Consider the following 13833-nt stretch of genomic DNA (forward strand, 5'->3'; position numbering starts at 1 on the left):
TTCCCTTTCTTTTTCTGATGAAGGCTCTGGTCGTAAGCTTTTAATTGTGCCCGTCTGCAACTTAATGTGTCATCTTTATGGCAAGCAGCAGTTTATCATTTCCTAAACTGTTGATACTCCAACCTAGAGATTCCATTGTTTATTTGTGTTTTGAGGTTGTCCTGGATTGTAATTACCAAGAATTTTGGCCAGTTTTTTGTTTTTACAATGCCATTATGTATGGATAACTTCACACAAAACTGTGTAAGTTTCTTGATGTTAAATTTCATTATTCCAGTCTTTATAGTAGATACATTTAGATTCTATTATATATTTAATGTATGTAGCTGGAGTACATGAAATTTTCAAATTCTGTACGTCACTGAATTTTATAACTCACTGCATGCTTTTCGGATGGCTTATTGTAACAATATAGTTACTTTTTAGGAAACATTTTCTTTGATAAATGTTCTAAATTTATGCTTCATTAATACAGTGTGCTCTTCAAAATTCAACCCCATTAAAAACTACTTGTTTTAGGATCGACATGCATTAATTGAAAAGCCCTCATTCTCCATGTTGAACCAAACATCTTACTTTTCCAAAAAGTTGTACTTGTTCAAAAATTATCGTGTTTCAGAACATTCAAACTTTAAAATGAGCTCCTGTCAATATTCTGTTCTCGTAGTTTTGCAACCCCGATTTTTCTGATTACAAAAATGCATGCTTTTAATGTAATGTAATTGGATAGGTGAAAGTCCATGGTCTCAACTTGAGCCACAACTGCTACCTCAAAATAATAATCCTTTACAAGCCTTCCAAGAATGCCTAACATTCATCATTGCTTCACAACCCTTCCACAGATATCTACAAAAGTCCAAGGTCCCAGCTTAATCCATGACCACTACCTCAAGAATGAGTAACATCCATCATTGCTTCACAAACCTTCCACAGGTCTCTACAACATGACCATAACCTGTCCTCTTCATTCCCTAGAAACTGGTATCATTATCCTTCCAGCAGACAAGGGGTGTAACACTCTGGTACTTGACTGACAGGGGTACGTAAGTGAGGGCCTACACCAGTTGTCTGACACCTCTATGTAGCATCTGCCTTTGAGATCCAATCCTTGTGATAAAAACTAACCTACAGTCCCTCCTTAAAACCTCAGGGCCCCTCACAAGGACTAACACACCAATCCATAGAAGTTTTTACCTCACCCCAAACCACCCTCCCCCACCTTTTACCTTCTTCCTGCGATCAACAAATCCAACCACCCCGTTCATCCAATAGTTGTTGGCTTCAGAGCACCCAACAAACTTATATCTGCCTTAGGTGATCAACACCTGCAACTTGTAGTACAAAGACTTCCCTCCTGTATTGAAGACACTAACCATTTCCTAGATCATCTGAAATCTGTGCCCACCCCCCTCCCTCCACACACCATACTTGTCACCATTGATGCCATCTCCCTCTATACCAACATCCCCCACATACACGGTCTGTCTGCTGCTGAACATTTCCTCAGTCAGTGTCCACCTGATCCTGAATGTATGATGTTCTTCCTGTTCATCTTTAACAACTTCATACTTCCTGACAAGTAGTTTACCTTTGAGGTCCAGACATACAAATAGATGAGGGGCATGGCCATGCCAACCAGGATCGCTCCTTCCTATGCCAACCTTTTTGTGGGATGCTTGGAGAGGGCTTTCCTGGGATGTATGGACTCATGACTAGGTGGGATGTATGAACTCATGACGAGGCTGACCTGTTAAAATTTTTGGAATCTCCAAAGACATTCTAACAATCAAATTTCACATACCGAATCCCAGCTACTTTCCTTGACATTGATCTCATCCTCACTGAAGGTCAGCTACACATTTTTGTTCACACTAAATCTACTAACAAACAACTGTACTTACATTTTGACAGTTGGCGTCCTTTCTATGTCAGATGTACCCCCCCATACAGCCTCGGCATTTCATTAATTAAACCTTCCGTGCCAGTGTTTTAATAACACCCAAGTCTCATCAGCTTATTTAATTACTGAAACAACCAAAGAAATTTTGTAAATGCCACAATAATTTAACAGAAAAGAAGAAGGCTTAAAGTTAGATAAGATGTGGTGGTCGACTTTGTAGCAACATTGTGACAGTCGATTACCTGTGATCGAGAGTAATGACGTCAGTCGGAGATAGTTTCACTGTCGACAGCATTTGATGAGTGGTGGCGCTCTCTATGCGGTCTATACAAATGGGACGCCACGGCCCAGCAGCCAGTCATTGACTCACCTCGAAAGTTGTTACCTGCAATTGGAAACAAAATGTCAGGAGGAAGAATGTCTTCTGTTTGACTGGCTGTGAAAGCCCACAGGCAAATATATTTGTTCAGATGCAGACTTTTTACAGCATTACATTGTCTACCTGCTTATCTGGGTGGTAACGTGCTTGCGTCCAATGCACTGCGCCTGGGTTCGATTCCCGGTCAGGTTGGAGACTTTCTCCACTCGGCAACTGAATTTTGTGTTGTCCTCCTCATCACTTCATCTTCATCATTGGCTGCAAGTTGCCCGATGTGGCGCTGACTGAAATAAGACTTGCACTTGGTGGCTGAACCCGACAGGGACAACCCGGCCAACAATGCCATATGATCATTTCATTTTTTCTCAGCATTACACTACCATTCTCACCTCAGCCTTCACTGGACGTAATTACCCCACCAGCATAGCTCGAAAGCAGATTCCCTGGGCCATCACATCCAATCCTGATACTACTGATCCCTCCAAAAAACAACATAGGGCTACCCTTCTTGTGCTGTCCAGGTCTTGGCTGTATTCATCAGCTACTTCAACAGTGCTGTGAATTTCTAAAAAATTTCCCTGAAATGAGATCCATTCTGCCCACCATACGTAGAATAGCTTTTCGTGGTCCACCCATACCATCCCTGCTGCAATACTTGCCCTATGCATCCTCCTACCCCACTTACATCAGGTCTATAACTGGAAAAATATATACTACCAAAGGGTCAGCCACCTGTGAAATGACATGTCATATACTAGCTGTTACGCAAACACTGTTTGGCCTTTTACATCGGCATTAGTACCACCATCTTACCAGTTAAGATGAATGAGCATAGGCAGAGAGTGTATACCGGCAACACACAATATCCTGTTGCAGAGCATGCTCTACAACACGACAGTCGTGACTCGGTGCTTGTTTCACCACAGTTGCCATCTGGATTCATCCCCCAGACACCAGTTTATCAGAACTACGCAGGTTGGAACTGGCATTACAGTATGTCCTCAATTCTCACCCTGCATGAACCAAGGACCTTGCCATTGGTGGGGTGGCTTGTGTGCCTCAGCGATACAGGCAACAGTACTTTATGTATAACCACAACCACAACAGAGGTATATCTGTTGTGAGGCCAGACAAACGTGTGATACCTGAAGAGGGGCATTTTCAGTAGTTGTAGGGGCAACGGTCTGGATGATTGATTGATCTGGCCTTGTAACATCAACCAAAACGGCCTTGCTGTGCTGGTACTGTAAACATCTGAAAGCAATGGGAAACTACAGCCGCAGTTTTTCGTGAGGACATGCAGCTCTACTTTGTGGTTAAATGAAGATGGCGTCGTCTTGAGTAAAATATTCAGGAGGTAAAATAAACCCCCATTCAGATCTTCAGGTGCCGACTACTCAGGATGTCATCGTCAAGAGAAGCAAAACTGATATTCTGTGGATCGGAGCATGGAATGTTAGATCTCTTAATTGAGCACGTAGGTTAGAAAATTTAAAAAGGGAGATGGGTAGGCTGAAGTTAGATATAGTGGGAATTAGTGAAGTTTGATAGCAGGAGCAACAGAACTTCTGGACAGGTGAACAAAGGGCTATAAATACCAAATCAAATAAAGGCAGTGCTGGAGTAGGTTTAATAATGAATAAGAAAATAGGAATGCAGGCAAGCTATTAATAGACATAAAGCCCACACCTACCACAGTACTACAAGTTTACTTGGCACCTAGCTCTGCAGATGATGAAGATTTTGAAGAAAGGTACGATGATATAAACGAAGTTATTCAGATAGTTAAAGGAGACTGGAATTCGATAGCAAGAAAAGAAGAGAAGGAAAGATAGTAGGTGCATATGGACTCGGGGAAAGGAATGAAAGAGCAAGCCACCTGTTAGAATTTTGCACAGAGCGTAATTTTAATCATGACTGACACTTTTTTTAAGAATGATAAAAGAAGTTTGTGTATGTGGAAGAGACCTGGAGACACTGGACAGATTTAGATTGAATATATAATGGTCAGGCAGAGATTTGGGAACAAGATTTTAAATTGTAGGACATTTCCAGCAGCAGATGTGGACTCTGACCACATTTTATTGGTTATGAACTGTAGATTAAAATTGAAAGAATTGGGAAAAGGTAGGAAATTAAGGAGATGGGACCTGGATAAGTTGAAAGAACCAGAGATTGTTGAGAGCTCCAGAGGGAGCATTATACAACAGTTGAGTGGAAGGGGGAAAGGAATACAGAAGATGACGAATGGATAGCCTTAAGAGATGAAATAGTGAAGGCAGCAGAGGATCAAGTAGGTAAAAAGACGAGGGCTAGTAGAAATTCTTGGATAACACTAGAGATATTGAACTTAATTGTCGAAAGGAGAAAATATAAAAATATAGCAAATAAACAGGTGAAAGGGAATACAAATGTTTAAAAAAATGAGATTGACAGGAAGAGCAAAATTGCTAAGTGGGGGAATGGATAGAGGACAAATGTAAGGATATTTCACTAGGGGAAAGATAGATACTGCGTACAGGAAAATTTAAGATGCCTTTGGGGAAAAGAGAAGCAGCTGATTGAATATCAATAGCTCAACTGGTAAACAAGTCCTAAGCAAAGAAGGGAAAGCTGAAACTTGGAAGGAGTATGTAGAGGGTCTATACAAGGGAGATGAACTTGAAAGCAATACCATAGAAAGAGAAGTGTAGATTGATGAAGATGAGATGGGAGATATGATACTGTGAGAAGAATTTGACACAGCTCTGAGAGACCTAAGTCGAAACAAGGTTTCGGGAGTAGATGATATTCTGTTAGAACAACTGACAGCCTTTGGAGAGCCATCCATGACAAAACTCTTCCATGTGGTGTGCAATATGTATGAGACAGGCGAAATACCCTCAGACTTCAAGAAGAATGTAGTAATTCCAGTTCCAAAGAAAGCAGTTGCTGAGAAGTGTGAAAATTACTGAAGTCACTTTAATAAATAATGGTTGCAAAATATTAACACGAATTCTCTACAGAAGAATGGAAAAACTGATAGAAACAGACCTTGGGGAAGATCAGTTCGAGTTCCAGAGAAACGTAGGAATACTATGCAATACTGCCCCTATGACTTGTCTTAGAAGATAGATTAAGGAAAGTCAAACCTACATTTACAGAATTTGTGGACTTACACAAAGCTTTTGACAATGTTGACTGGAATAGTCTCTTTGAAATTCAGAAGGTAACAGGGGTAAAACACAGGGAGCGAAACACTATTAGCAACTTGTATAGAAATGAGACAACAATTATAAGAGTTGAGCGGCATGAAAGAGCAGTGGTTCAGAAGGGAGTGACACAGGGAGTAGCGTATCCCATATGTATGTTGAAAAAGCAGTAAAGGAAACGAAAGAAAAATTTGGAGTAGGAATTAAGGTTCAGGGAGAAGAAGTAAAAACTTTGAGGTTTGCCAATGACATAGTCATTGTGTCAGCAACAGTGAAGGTCTTGGAAGAACAGTTGAATGGAATGGACAGTGTCTTGAAAGGAGATTATAAGATAACATCAAACAAAAGCAAAACAAAGATAATGGTATGTAGTCAATTAAATCAGGTGATGCTAAGGGAATTAGATTAGGAAACAAGACACTTTTTTAAAGTAGTAGATAAGTTTTGCTGTTTGGGCAGCAAAATAACTGATGATGGCTGAAGTAGAGAAGATATAAAATGTAGACTGGCGATAACAAGAAATTTGTTAACATCAAACATAGATTAAGAGTTAGGAAGTCTTTTCTGAAGATATTTGCTGGAGTGTAGCCATGGATGATAAACAGTTTAGATAAAAAGAGAATATAAGCTTTTGAAATGTGATGCTACAGGAGAATGCTGAAGATTAGACGACTTGGTCATGTTACTAATGAATGGGTCAATCATGGTACTAAAGTACTGAATAGAGTTGGGGAGACAAGGAATTTGTGGCTGAGCTTGACCAAAAGAAGGGATAGGTTGGTAGGACACATTCTGAGATGTCAAGGTATCACCAATTTAGTATTGGTGGGAAGTGTGGGGGGTAAAAATCGCAGAGGGGGACCAAGAGATGAATACAGTAAGCAGATTCAGAAGGATGTAGGTAGCTGTAGTTAATCGGAGATTAAGAGGCTTGCACAAGAGAGAGTAGCATGGAGAGGTGCATCAAACCGGTCTTCGGACATAAGATTGTAACAACAACAACAACAACTACTACTACTACTACTACTACTACTATATTCATTTCTTCACTGCCTTTCTTTTATTTTTTGATGTGTCTGTTTTTCCCTGGCCTCCCACCTCTACCACATAGAATATAGAATGCTTATAGCTTTCCACTCTTACTAACTTGTGCACAATGTTCAGTTGGTAATCTCTGTATTGAGTATTACCCATCTTCCTTTTTGAAGCTCTTAGGTTTTCAAATCTCATCCAGTGCAGTGCCCAACAATCAATCTTACCTACTCATCCTGTCTGGTAAGTCTCCCCTAACCTGGGATTCTTGGCAACTTTTCCAAATTCTTCCTAAACATAACCAGTCCTTTTCCTTCACCTCTTCCTTTCCCTTCAACACTTCTGTCAGAAGAAAGATGCACTGGCATGAAAAGCTTGCAAATTTCAATATCGTTATATGTGTGTTCCCCTGCTACCGCTCTGTGATTTTTGTATCTAGCTAGTTACATTATATTTTCAAAAATTGATTGTTTACTTTAAATAACATAATATTCAAGTTACGAAATTTAACATTCCAGAAAATACTAAGTAGGATTTGGAAATCACAGTGCACAGTAAGACTCCCAGTTCATAAAATAGTATTATCGTTTTGCCATTTTGGATTATTGGTTCACTGCCTATTGTGTTTTTGTATTTTCTTTACTTTTGCTAAAACATAATAGACTTGTACCTTTGTCAGTTTTTGTGACTGGAGCTGCTACTTCTCAATCAAGTAGATCCTCAGTTGGCCTCACAAGAGGTGAGTGCACTCCGTTTGCCAACAGCACTTAGCTGACCTATATGATCAGCCAATGAAGTGCTAACCAAACGCAACAGCACTTAACTTTGGTGATCTGACAGGAGCTGGTGTTACCACTGTGGCAAGGTCTTTGGCAAACTGTCACAAGGTGGCTGTGAAATGCTTGGTTACAAAGTTTCTGATTTCTGAGTTTTTTCTGCTGCCCAGTGGCAGAAATTTTGTTTATTTATTGTATCCGTTAAGTGGAAGTGGACCTCAAAAGAAGAAATCAATATAGTGTCAGGCACAATGTTCTGAAGAATTTCCTCACACACAGTTCTGAAAATTGCAAAAATCTCTCTCGCTTAATTCTTTGGTAGCCATCATTTTTTATGAGTGATGTGAAGGTGTCTATGGGAGATTCTTCTTACACTTCTATCAGACAGTCCTAGGGTGGCTGCACATTTAAGTGCGGAGCACTTTGGAGATTACTGGATGGGCACGCTCACACACACCACGTTTTCTGGCATTGTTACAGTTCAGGGTCGGCCAGCAGATCTTCTTCTCAGTGCAGAACCTGATACTCCAAAGCTCGATACCCAAACTCCAATAGTTTTTCTATCAGGAAGGGACTCATCTCAGCAAAGTTCAAACCGAACACAATAATCAAAGAACCATCAGTACGAATATACTCCTCCACGACAAATGTAGAACGCTCATCTACCTGAGCCATATGTCTACTGAAAATGGCACATATGCTGCTATCGATCGATACATCTCCCACATCAGCATCACCACCACAACTCACACAGTGGACTCTCCAAAAACAGGAAGTCTTTTTGCCAGACACTGTGCTTAACCTAAATGACATTGTAGTGTTGACAATGTGACAACAGTGTGCATTTACAGTCACAGGACAAGGATAAGGGAGAAGATACAAAGATAAGAACCCGAGATGGATGGGTGAACTCATGTTTAATTGTTAAACTATGTATCCATCTTGGATTTTTTCAATTATTCTTGTTTCTTGCATCTTTGGGGGGGGGGGGGGGGGCTATTCCGCTTTGCCCCCAGTATGGGTGTGCTTCTGTGTTTGTTCTAATTTGTTGCCACTTGTTAACTTGTGTGACACGACTTTTCTTCTGTGTAGCTTACCAGCCTGTGTTGTGAAATCTGTTGGGTGGTGCACAAGTTCATAGCATTTTCCATAAGTTTAACAAACGCAACAGATGCACATAACAGAGACTTGTCATCAAAAATATATTCTCCTTTGCTGTTTACACGGTCTGCCAACACTGGGATATCTTTTCAATCCTGCTATTGTAGAAATCATATGTTTTTGAGATGAAGAACTCGCCAAGCAATGTTTGGAGCGCATTTTTGTCCAGAAAGGATGTTCCTTAAAAGTTATTTGATAGAGAGCAGAAAAGGTAAAAATCTGAGGGCACAGGATCAAGTGAATAAGGTGGGTGCAAAACGACTTCCCAACTAACTCGTGTATAGTGTTTTTAGTCAGTATAGCAAAATGCGGTCGGGAGTTGTTATAAAGTAGCGTCACTTCACGCAGTCTTCCCGGTCGTTGGTCTCGGATTTTGTGTACAGGACGTCTCAGTTGTTGTCAATAAAGGTCAGCCATGGTGGTTACACCACGGAGAAGCAATTCATAGTATACCACACCATCAGTGTTCCACTAGACGCGTAACATTACCTTTTGTGTATGCATGCAGGTCTCTTTATGGGAAATTGCTGCTTTGTTTGTGTTCAGACATTCCTTTCTTTTCTTTATGTTAGCATAAAGAACCATTTCTTGTCAGCAGTAATGTTACAGGATAGGAATGTTCTGTGTTCACGAGCTAGTTGGTGACGAGCGAGAAGAGGTGCACATATGGCCACCCACTGATTTTTGTGGTTTTGGCTTAGAGCATATGGTGCCCAAACACCCAATTACTGAACCTTCTCCATTCCATGCAAATGTCGTGTGATGGTGGAATGATCACAGTTCATCACATTTGTCAGTTCTCGAGTACACAGATGAGGGTCATTGTGGATTAATGGATTTAGATTAACTTCATCAAACCCTGAAGGTCTTCCTGAATGTAGAGTGTCACTAATGTCAAAATGAACCTCCTTATAACAAGGAAATTGGGTAATTTGCACCCTAGTTTATCCAAAAGCTAGTTTTTCACACATCTCAATGTTTATGATGTTGCAGGTAGTTTTGGTGATATATCTAGATACTATATACAAAGTGTATTGCTAATACAGTTAGTAATTAAGAAGTAATAAATTAAAATGTCATGCCTGATGATGAAGTTTGATGTGGGGGGGGGGGGGGGGGGGGATTCTCAGTGGCAAAAAGTTTCAGAAAGGTGAAATTATCTACAAAGTTTGTTCAAACTATGGACTTTGTATGCTGACCTCGAAGGAAGACTGAAATGGATTATTCACAAAGATGTGCCTGAGTATCAAGAATTGAGAATAAAAAACTGTCAAAGTGAGAGCCAGAATGACGATAAATGAAACAGTGATAGAGGGGATATTAATCTTGTGTGCACATTTGTTGAGAATGCCTGATCATGGATGACCAGGGAAAATTGCTAAATGGAAACTGCCTGACAGATGGAGACGCAGCAGACCGTGACCTTCTTGGAAAGACTGTACTTCGAAATAATGGAGCGACATGATGTATGCAAGGAGCGGGCCCTGAATAGGGAGGTTTGTCATAAGATAATGGAAATGGAACAAAATGTTATCAGTTCATCTTTGTACTAATTAATCCTGCATATAAGAATAACAATAACAAAATAATTAACATAAGCGATGTGCTCAGTATTGTCAGGTATTACATAACTATGCTTCACTGATATCAGTTAATAAGCACACACAGAAAGTAGGTGTGGTGCATCAATGCTCCCTTCCACTTGCTCAGAAGTTATTTTAACCATGCTATAGAGATGTACAAAATTATATATATATGACAAAAATTATTTTCCACCTTACGTATTTGTGCGTCAGTTGAATTTATATGTTGTACTTGAAAGAGACAGAGATAAAGAATTGTGGGTGGAAGATAAATTTTTAGAATTGTGCTTTGTGTACATCATTACTTTAAAGGTTTTGATGGTATTTATAATAATAATATATAGTAGGATATGTACAAACGAATTTATATGTTTCGCATTATAAATGATTGTATTAACCTCAGTATTCCTTACATGTCCACATATGGTGAAATGGGTGTCCCCGTTGTATGTTGATACAGACAGATTGCAATATCATTTTGTCCTCTTGAGACATATTAATGCCTCACATTTAATTGCCCAGTGAATGTCCATGTTTTCTTTGTTCCAGAGTTCCGTAAATTCTAAGATGGGGTCCAATTTTAAACTGGAGAATGGAGACATAACGACCATCACAATACCAGAAGATGAACTTGTAAGTTTTCTAAATGGTAGTATAAAATTAAGGAAAATATTGTTTTTATATAAAAATGTCTGGTAGGTAGTACTTGTTTAGTGAGCAAAAAAATTTTGACCAAAAGGGAGGCAAAAGAATCTGAACTCTGTATATGTTAGCCATTTCGTTTCACACAGTTTTATTTATTTTAGTTTTTTTGTCAGAAAAGGAATCCTTTGTTTCAGAGATCCAAAGATTTGTTGCTTATTTCTTTTCTTACATGTGTGAAATATCAGAATAAAAATTCGAATTCAGTCATAATTCTTCAGTGTTTCGAACATACTTTCATTTTTATCACAAAAATTACCAATCAAAGAGACTGGAAGCACTAGAGACAGTAATGCTGACAAAACACTTGCAAGGAACAATCGTAACTCTCCTCAATGTAGCATTGAGGACATCCACTAGAATACAGCCCAACATAAATAAATAAAAATGTCCAACTGCAGTGAGTGGTTGTATAACTCCCCTTATTGTCTGTATTGTTAAAGGCTGAAGGAGTGAGTGTAGGCTTCCCAGGGCAAGCTAAATTTTTACATACTTGCGTGCTGGCCAGCATGGTGCATGGTATGGATTTTCAGTCATTTCTTTCAGTGCAACAAGTGGCATACAATATGACCTTCAGGCAGAATATTTAATAGAGACTAAATACTTACCAGCGTCTGAGGTTCTGTTGATTGGAATGAAAAACCTAATAAAAGTAACTCTTTTACGCAAGAATACTACTCAGATGAAAGTAAATTAAGATTTGCTAAAGGCATATGAAATGCCATATTGTTAAAGAATTATATACGTCAGTTATCTTATTAAAGCTCTAGAAATAAAAAAATTATTTTATTTTCTGTTTAATTTTTTTTCCATTTTTGTGCGCCCAATAATTGAAAATAAAATGTTATTTTCATTAAGAACTATGCTACAGTATTTTTAATTAATATTTCCATTTGGCAATAAATATAGAGTTTATAAATAAAAGCAAAAAATTGCTACTACAAGAAATGAACCAATAATCTCATAAATACACATTATGCATTCAGTTTCCACCGATTTTTTATAAACTGCAAATGTTTTGTACTTCATAGAGCTTGGAAATCTTCTGATTGTCAGAGTGAGGTTTTTGAGTTCTTTTTCTTGTTCCTCTTTTTTTTCAGAATTGTGTTGTACTGCTTTAGGAAATTGATATCTGGGAACTGACCTTCAAATTCTGTAAGTATGAAGGAAACTGAAGAGGGCCCATAGCAAAGTCCCAGTGTCAGTCACAATTATTCTGTCATCAAATGAAACTGTGTGAAACACATTGTAATAATAGTCCATCAGAGACGCTTTTTCATATACTTATCATTTTTTGCTACATGTTTTGAGCATGACTCATTTCCAAACGATACGCAATGAACTAGTAAATGCCAGTTTTTAAATGTGATGTTGTTATACAGGGTGATGTGATGTTGTTATACAGGGTGGTCCATTGATAGTGACTGGGCCAAGTATCTAATGAAATAAGCATTAAACAAAAAAACTACAAAGAACGAAACTCGTCTAGCTTGAAGGTGGAAACCAGATGGTGCTATGGTTGGCCCGCTAGATGGCACTGCCATAGGTTAAATGGGTATCAACTGCATTTTTAAAAATAGGAACCCCCATTTTTTATTACATATTTGTGTAGTGCATAAAGAAATATGAATGTTTTAATTGGACCACTTTTTTCGCTTTGTGATAGATGGCATTGTAATAGTCACAAACGTATAAGTACGTGGTATCACGTAACATTCTGCCAGTGCGGATGGTATTCGCTTTGTGATACATTACCCGTGTTAAAATGGACCGTTTACCAATTGCGGAAAAGGTAAGTATCGTGTTGATGTATGGCTATTGTGATCAAAATGACCAACGGGCGTGTGCTATGTATGCTGCTCCGTATCCTGGATGACATCATCCAAGTGTCCGGACCGTTCGCCCGATAGTTTCGTTATTTAAGGAAACAGGAAGCGTTCAGCCACATGTGAAATGTCAACCACGACCTGCAACAAATGATGATGCCCAAATAGGTGTTTTAGCTGCTGTCGCGGCTAATCCACACATCAGTAGCAGACAAATTGTGCAAAAATCGGGAATCTCAAAAATGTTGGTGTTGAAAATGCTAAATCAACACCGGTTGCACCCATACCATCTTTCTGTGCACCAGGAATTACATGGCGATGACTTTGGACATTGTGTACAGTTCTGCCACTGGGCGCAAGAGAAATGACGGGACGATGACAGATTTTTCCACACGTTATATTTAGGAACGAAGTGTCATTCACCAACAGCAGTAATGTAAACTGGCATAATATGCACTATTGGGCAATGGAAAATCCACAGTGGCTGCGACAAGTGGAACCTCAGTAACCTTGGCGGGTTAATGTATGGTGTGGCATTATGGCCGGAAGGGTAATTGGCCCCCATTTTATTGATGGCAATCTAAATGGTGGAATGTATGCTGATTTCCTACATAATGGTCTACTGATGCATGACAGAATGGCAATGTACTTGCAACATGATGGATGTCTGGCACATAGCTCGCCTGCGGTTGAAGCGGTATTGAATAGCATATTTCATTACAGGTGGATTGGTTGTCGAAGCACCATACCATGGCCCGCATGTTCACCGGATCTGATGTCCCCGATTCGTTGACGGATATTTGCTATTGTGAGGCACTGACAACACCTGACAACATGCATCAGCGCATTGTCAATGCATGTGCGAACATTACAAAAGGCAAGCTACTCGCTGTTTAGAGGAATGTCGTTACGTTGTTGTTGTTGCTGTTGTTGTTGTGGTCTTCAGTCCTGAGACTGGTTTGATGCAGCTCTCCAAGCTACTCTATCATGTGCAAGCTTGTTGATCTCCCAGTACCTACTACAGCCTACAACCTTCTGAATCTGCTTAGTGTATTCATCTCTTGGTCTCCCTCTACGATTTTTACCCTCCACGCTGCCCTCCAATACCAAATTGGTGATCCCTTGATGCCTCAGAATATGCCCTACCAACCGATCCCTTCTTCTAGTCAAGTTGTGCCACAAATTTCTCTTCTCTCCAATTCTATTCAATTCCTCCTCATTAGTTGTGTGATCTATCATCTAATCTTCAGCATTCTTCTGTAGCACCACATTTCGAAAGCTAC

General features: G+C 39.5%; 1 protein-coding gene across 1 annotated transcript in view; it reads left to right on the forward strand.

Moving 5' to 3' along the window:
- Nucleotides 1–13833, forward strand: part of LOC126295160 (zinc finger protein 664-like) — a 175940-nt gene that overhangs the window by 69418 nt on the left and 92689 nt on the right. The window contains exon 4 of the mRNA XM_049987456.1: nucleotides 10572–10655. Within this exon, the coding sequence (XP_049843413.1) occupies nucleotides 10572–10655 (84 nt within the window). The remainder of the gene's footprint in view (nucleotides 1–10571; nucleotides 10656–13833) is intronic.

The sequence above is a fragment of the Schistocerca gregaria genome, chromosome 11 (assembly GCF_023897955.1).
Source record: "Schistocerca gregaria isolate iqSchGreg1 chromosome 11, iqSchGreg1.2, whole genome shotgun sequence".
Lineage (NCBI taxonomy): Eukaryota > Metazoa > Arthropoda > Insecta > Orthoptera > Acrididae > Schistocerca > Schistocerca gregaria.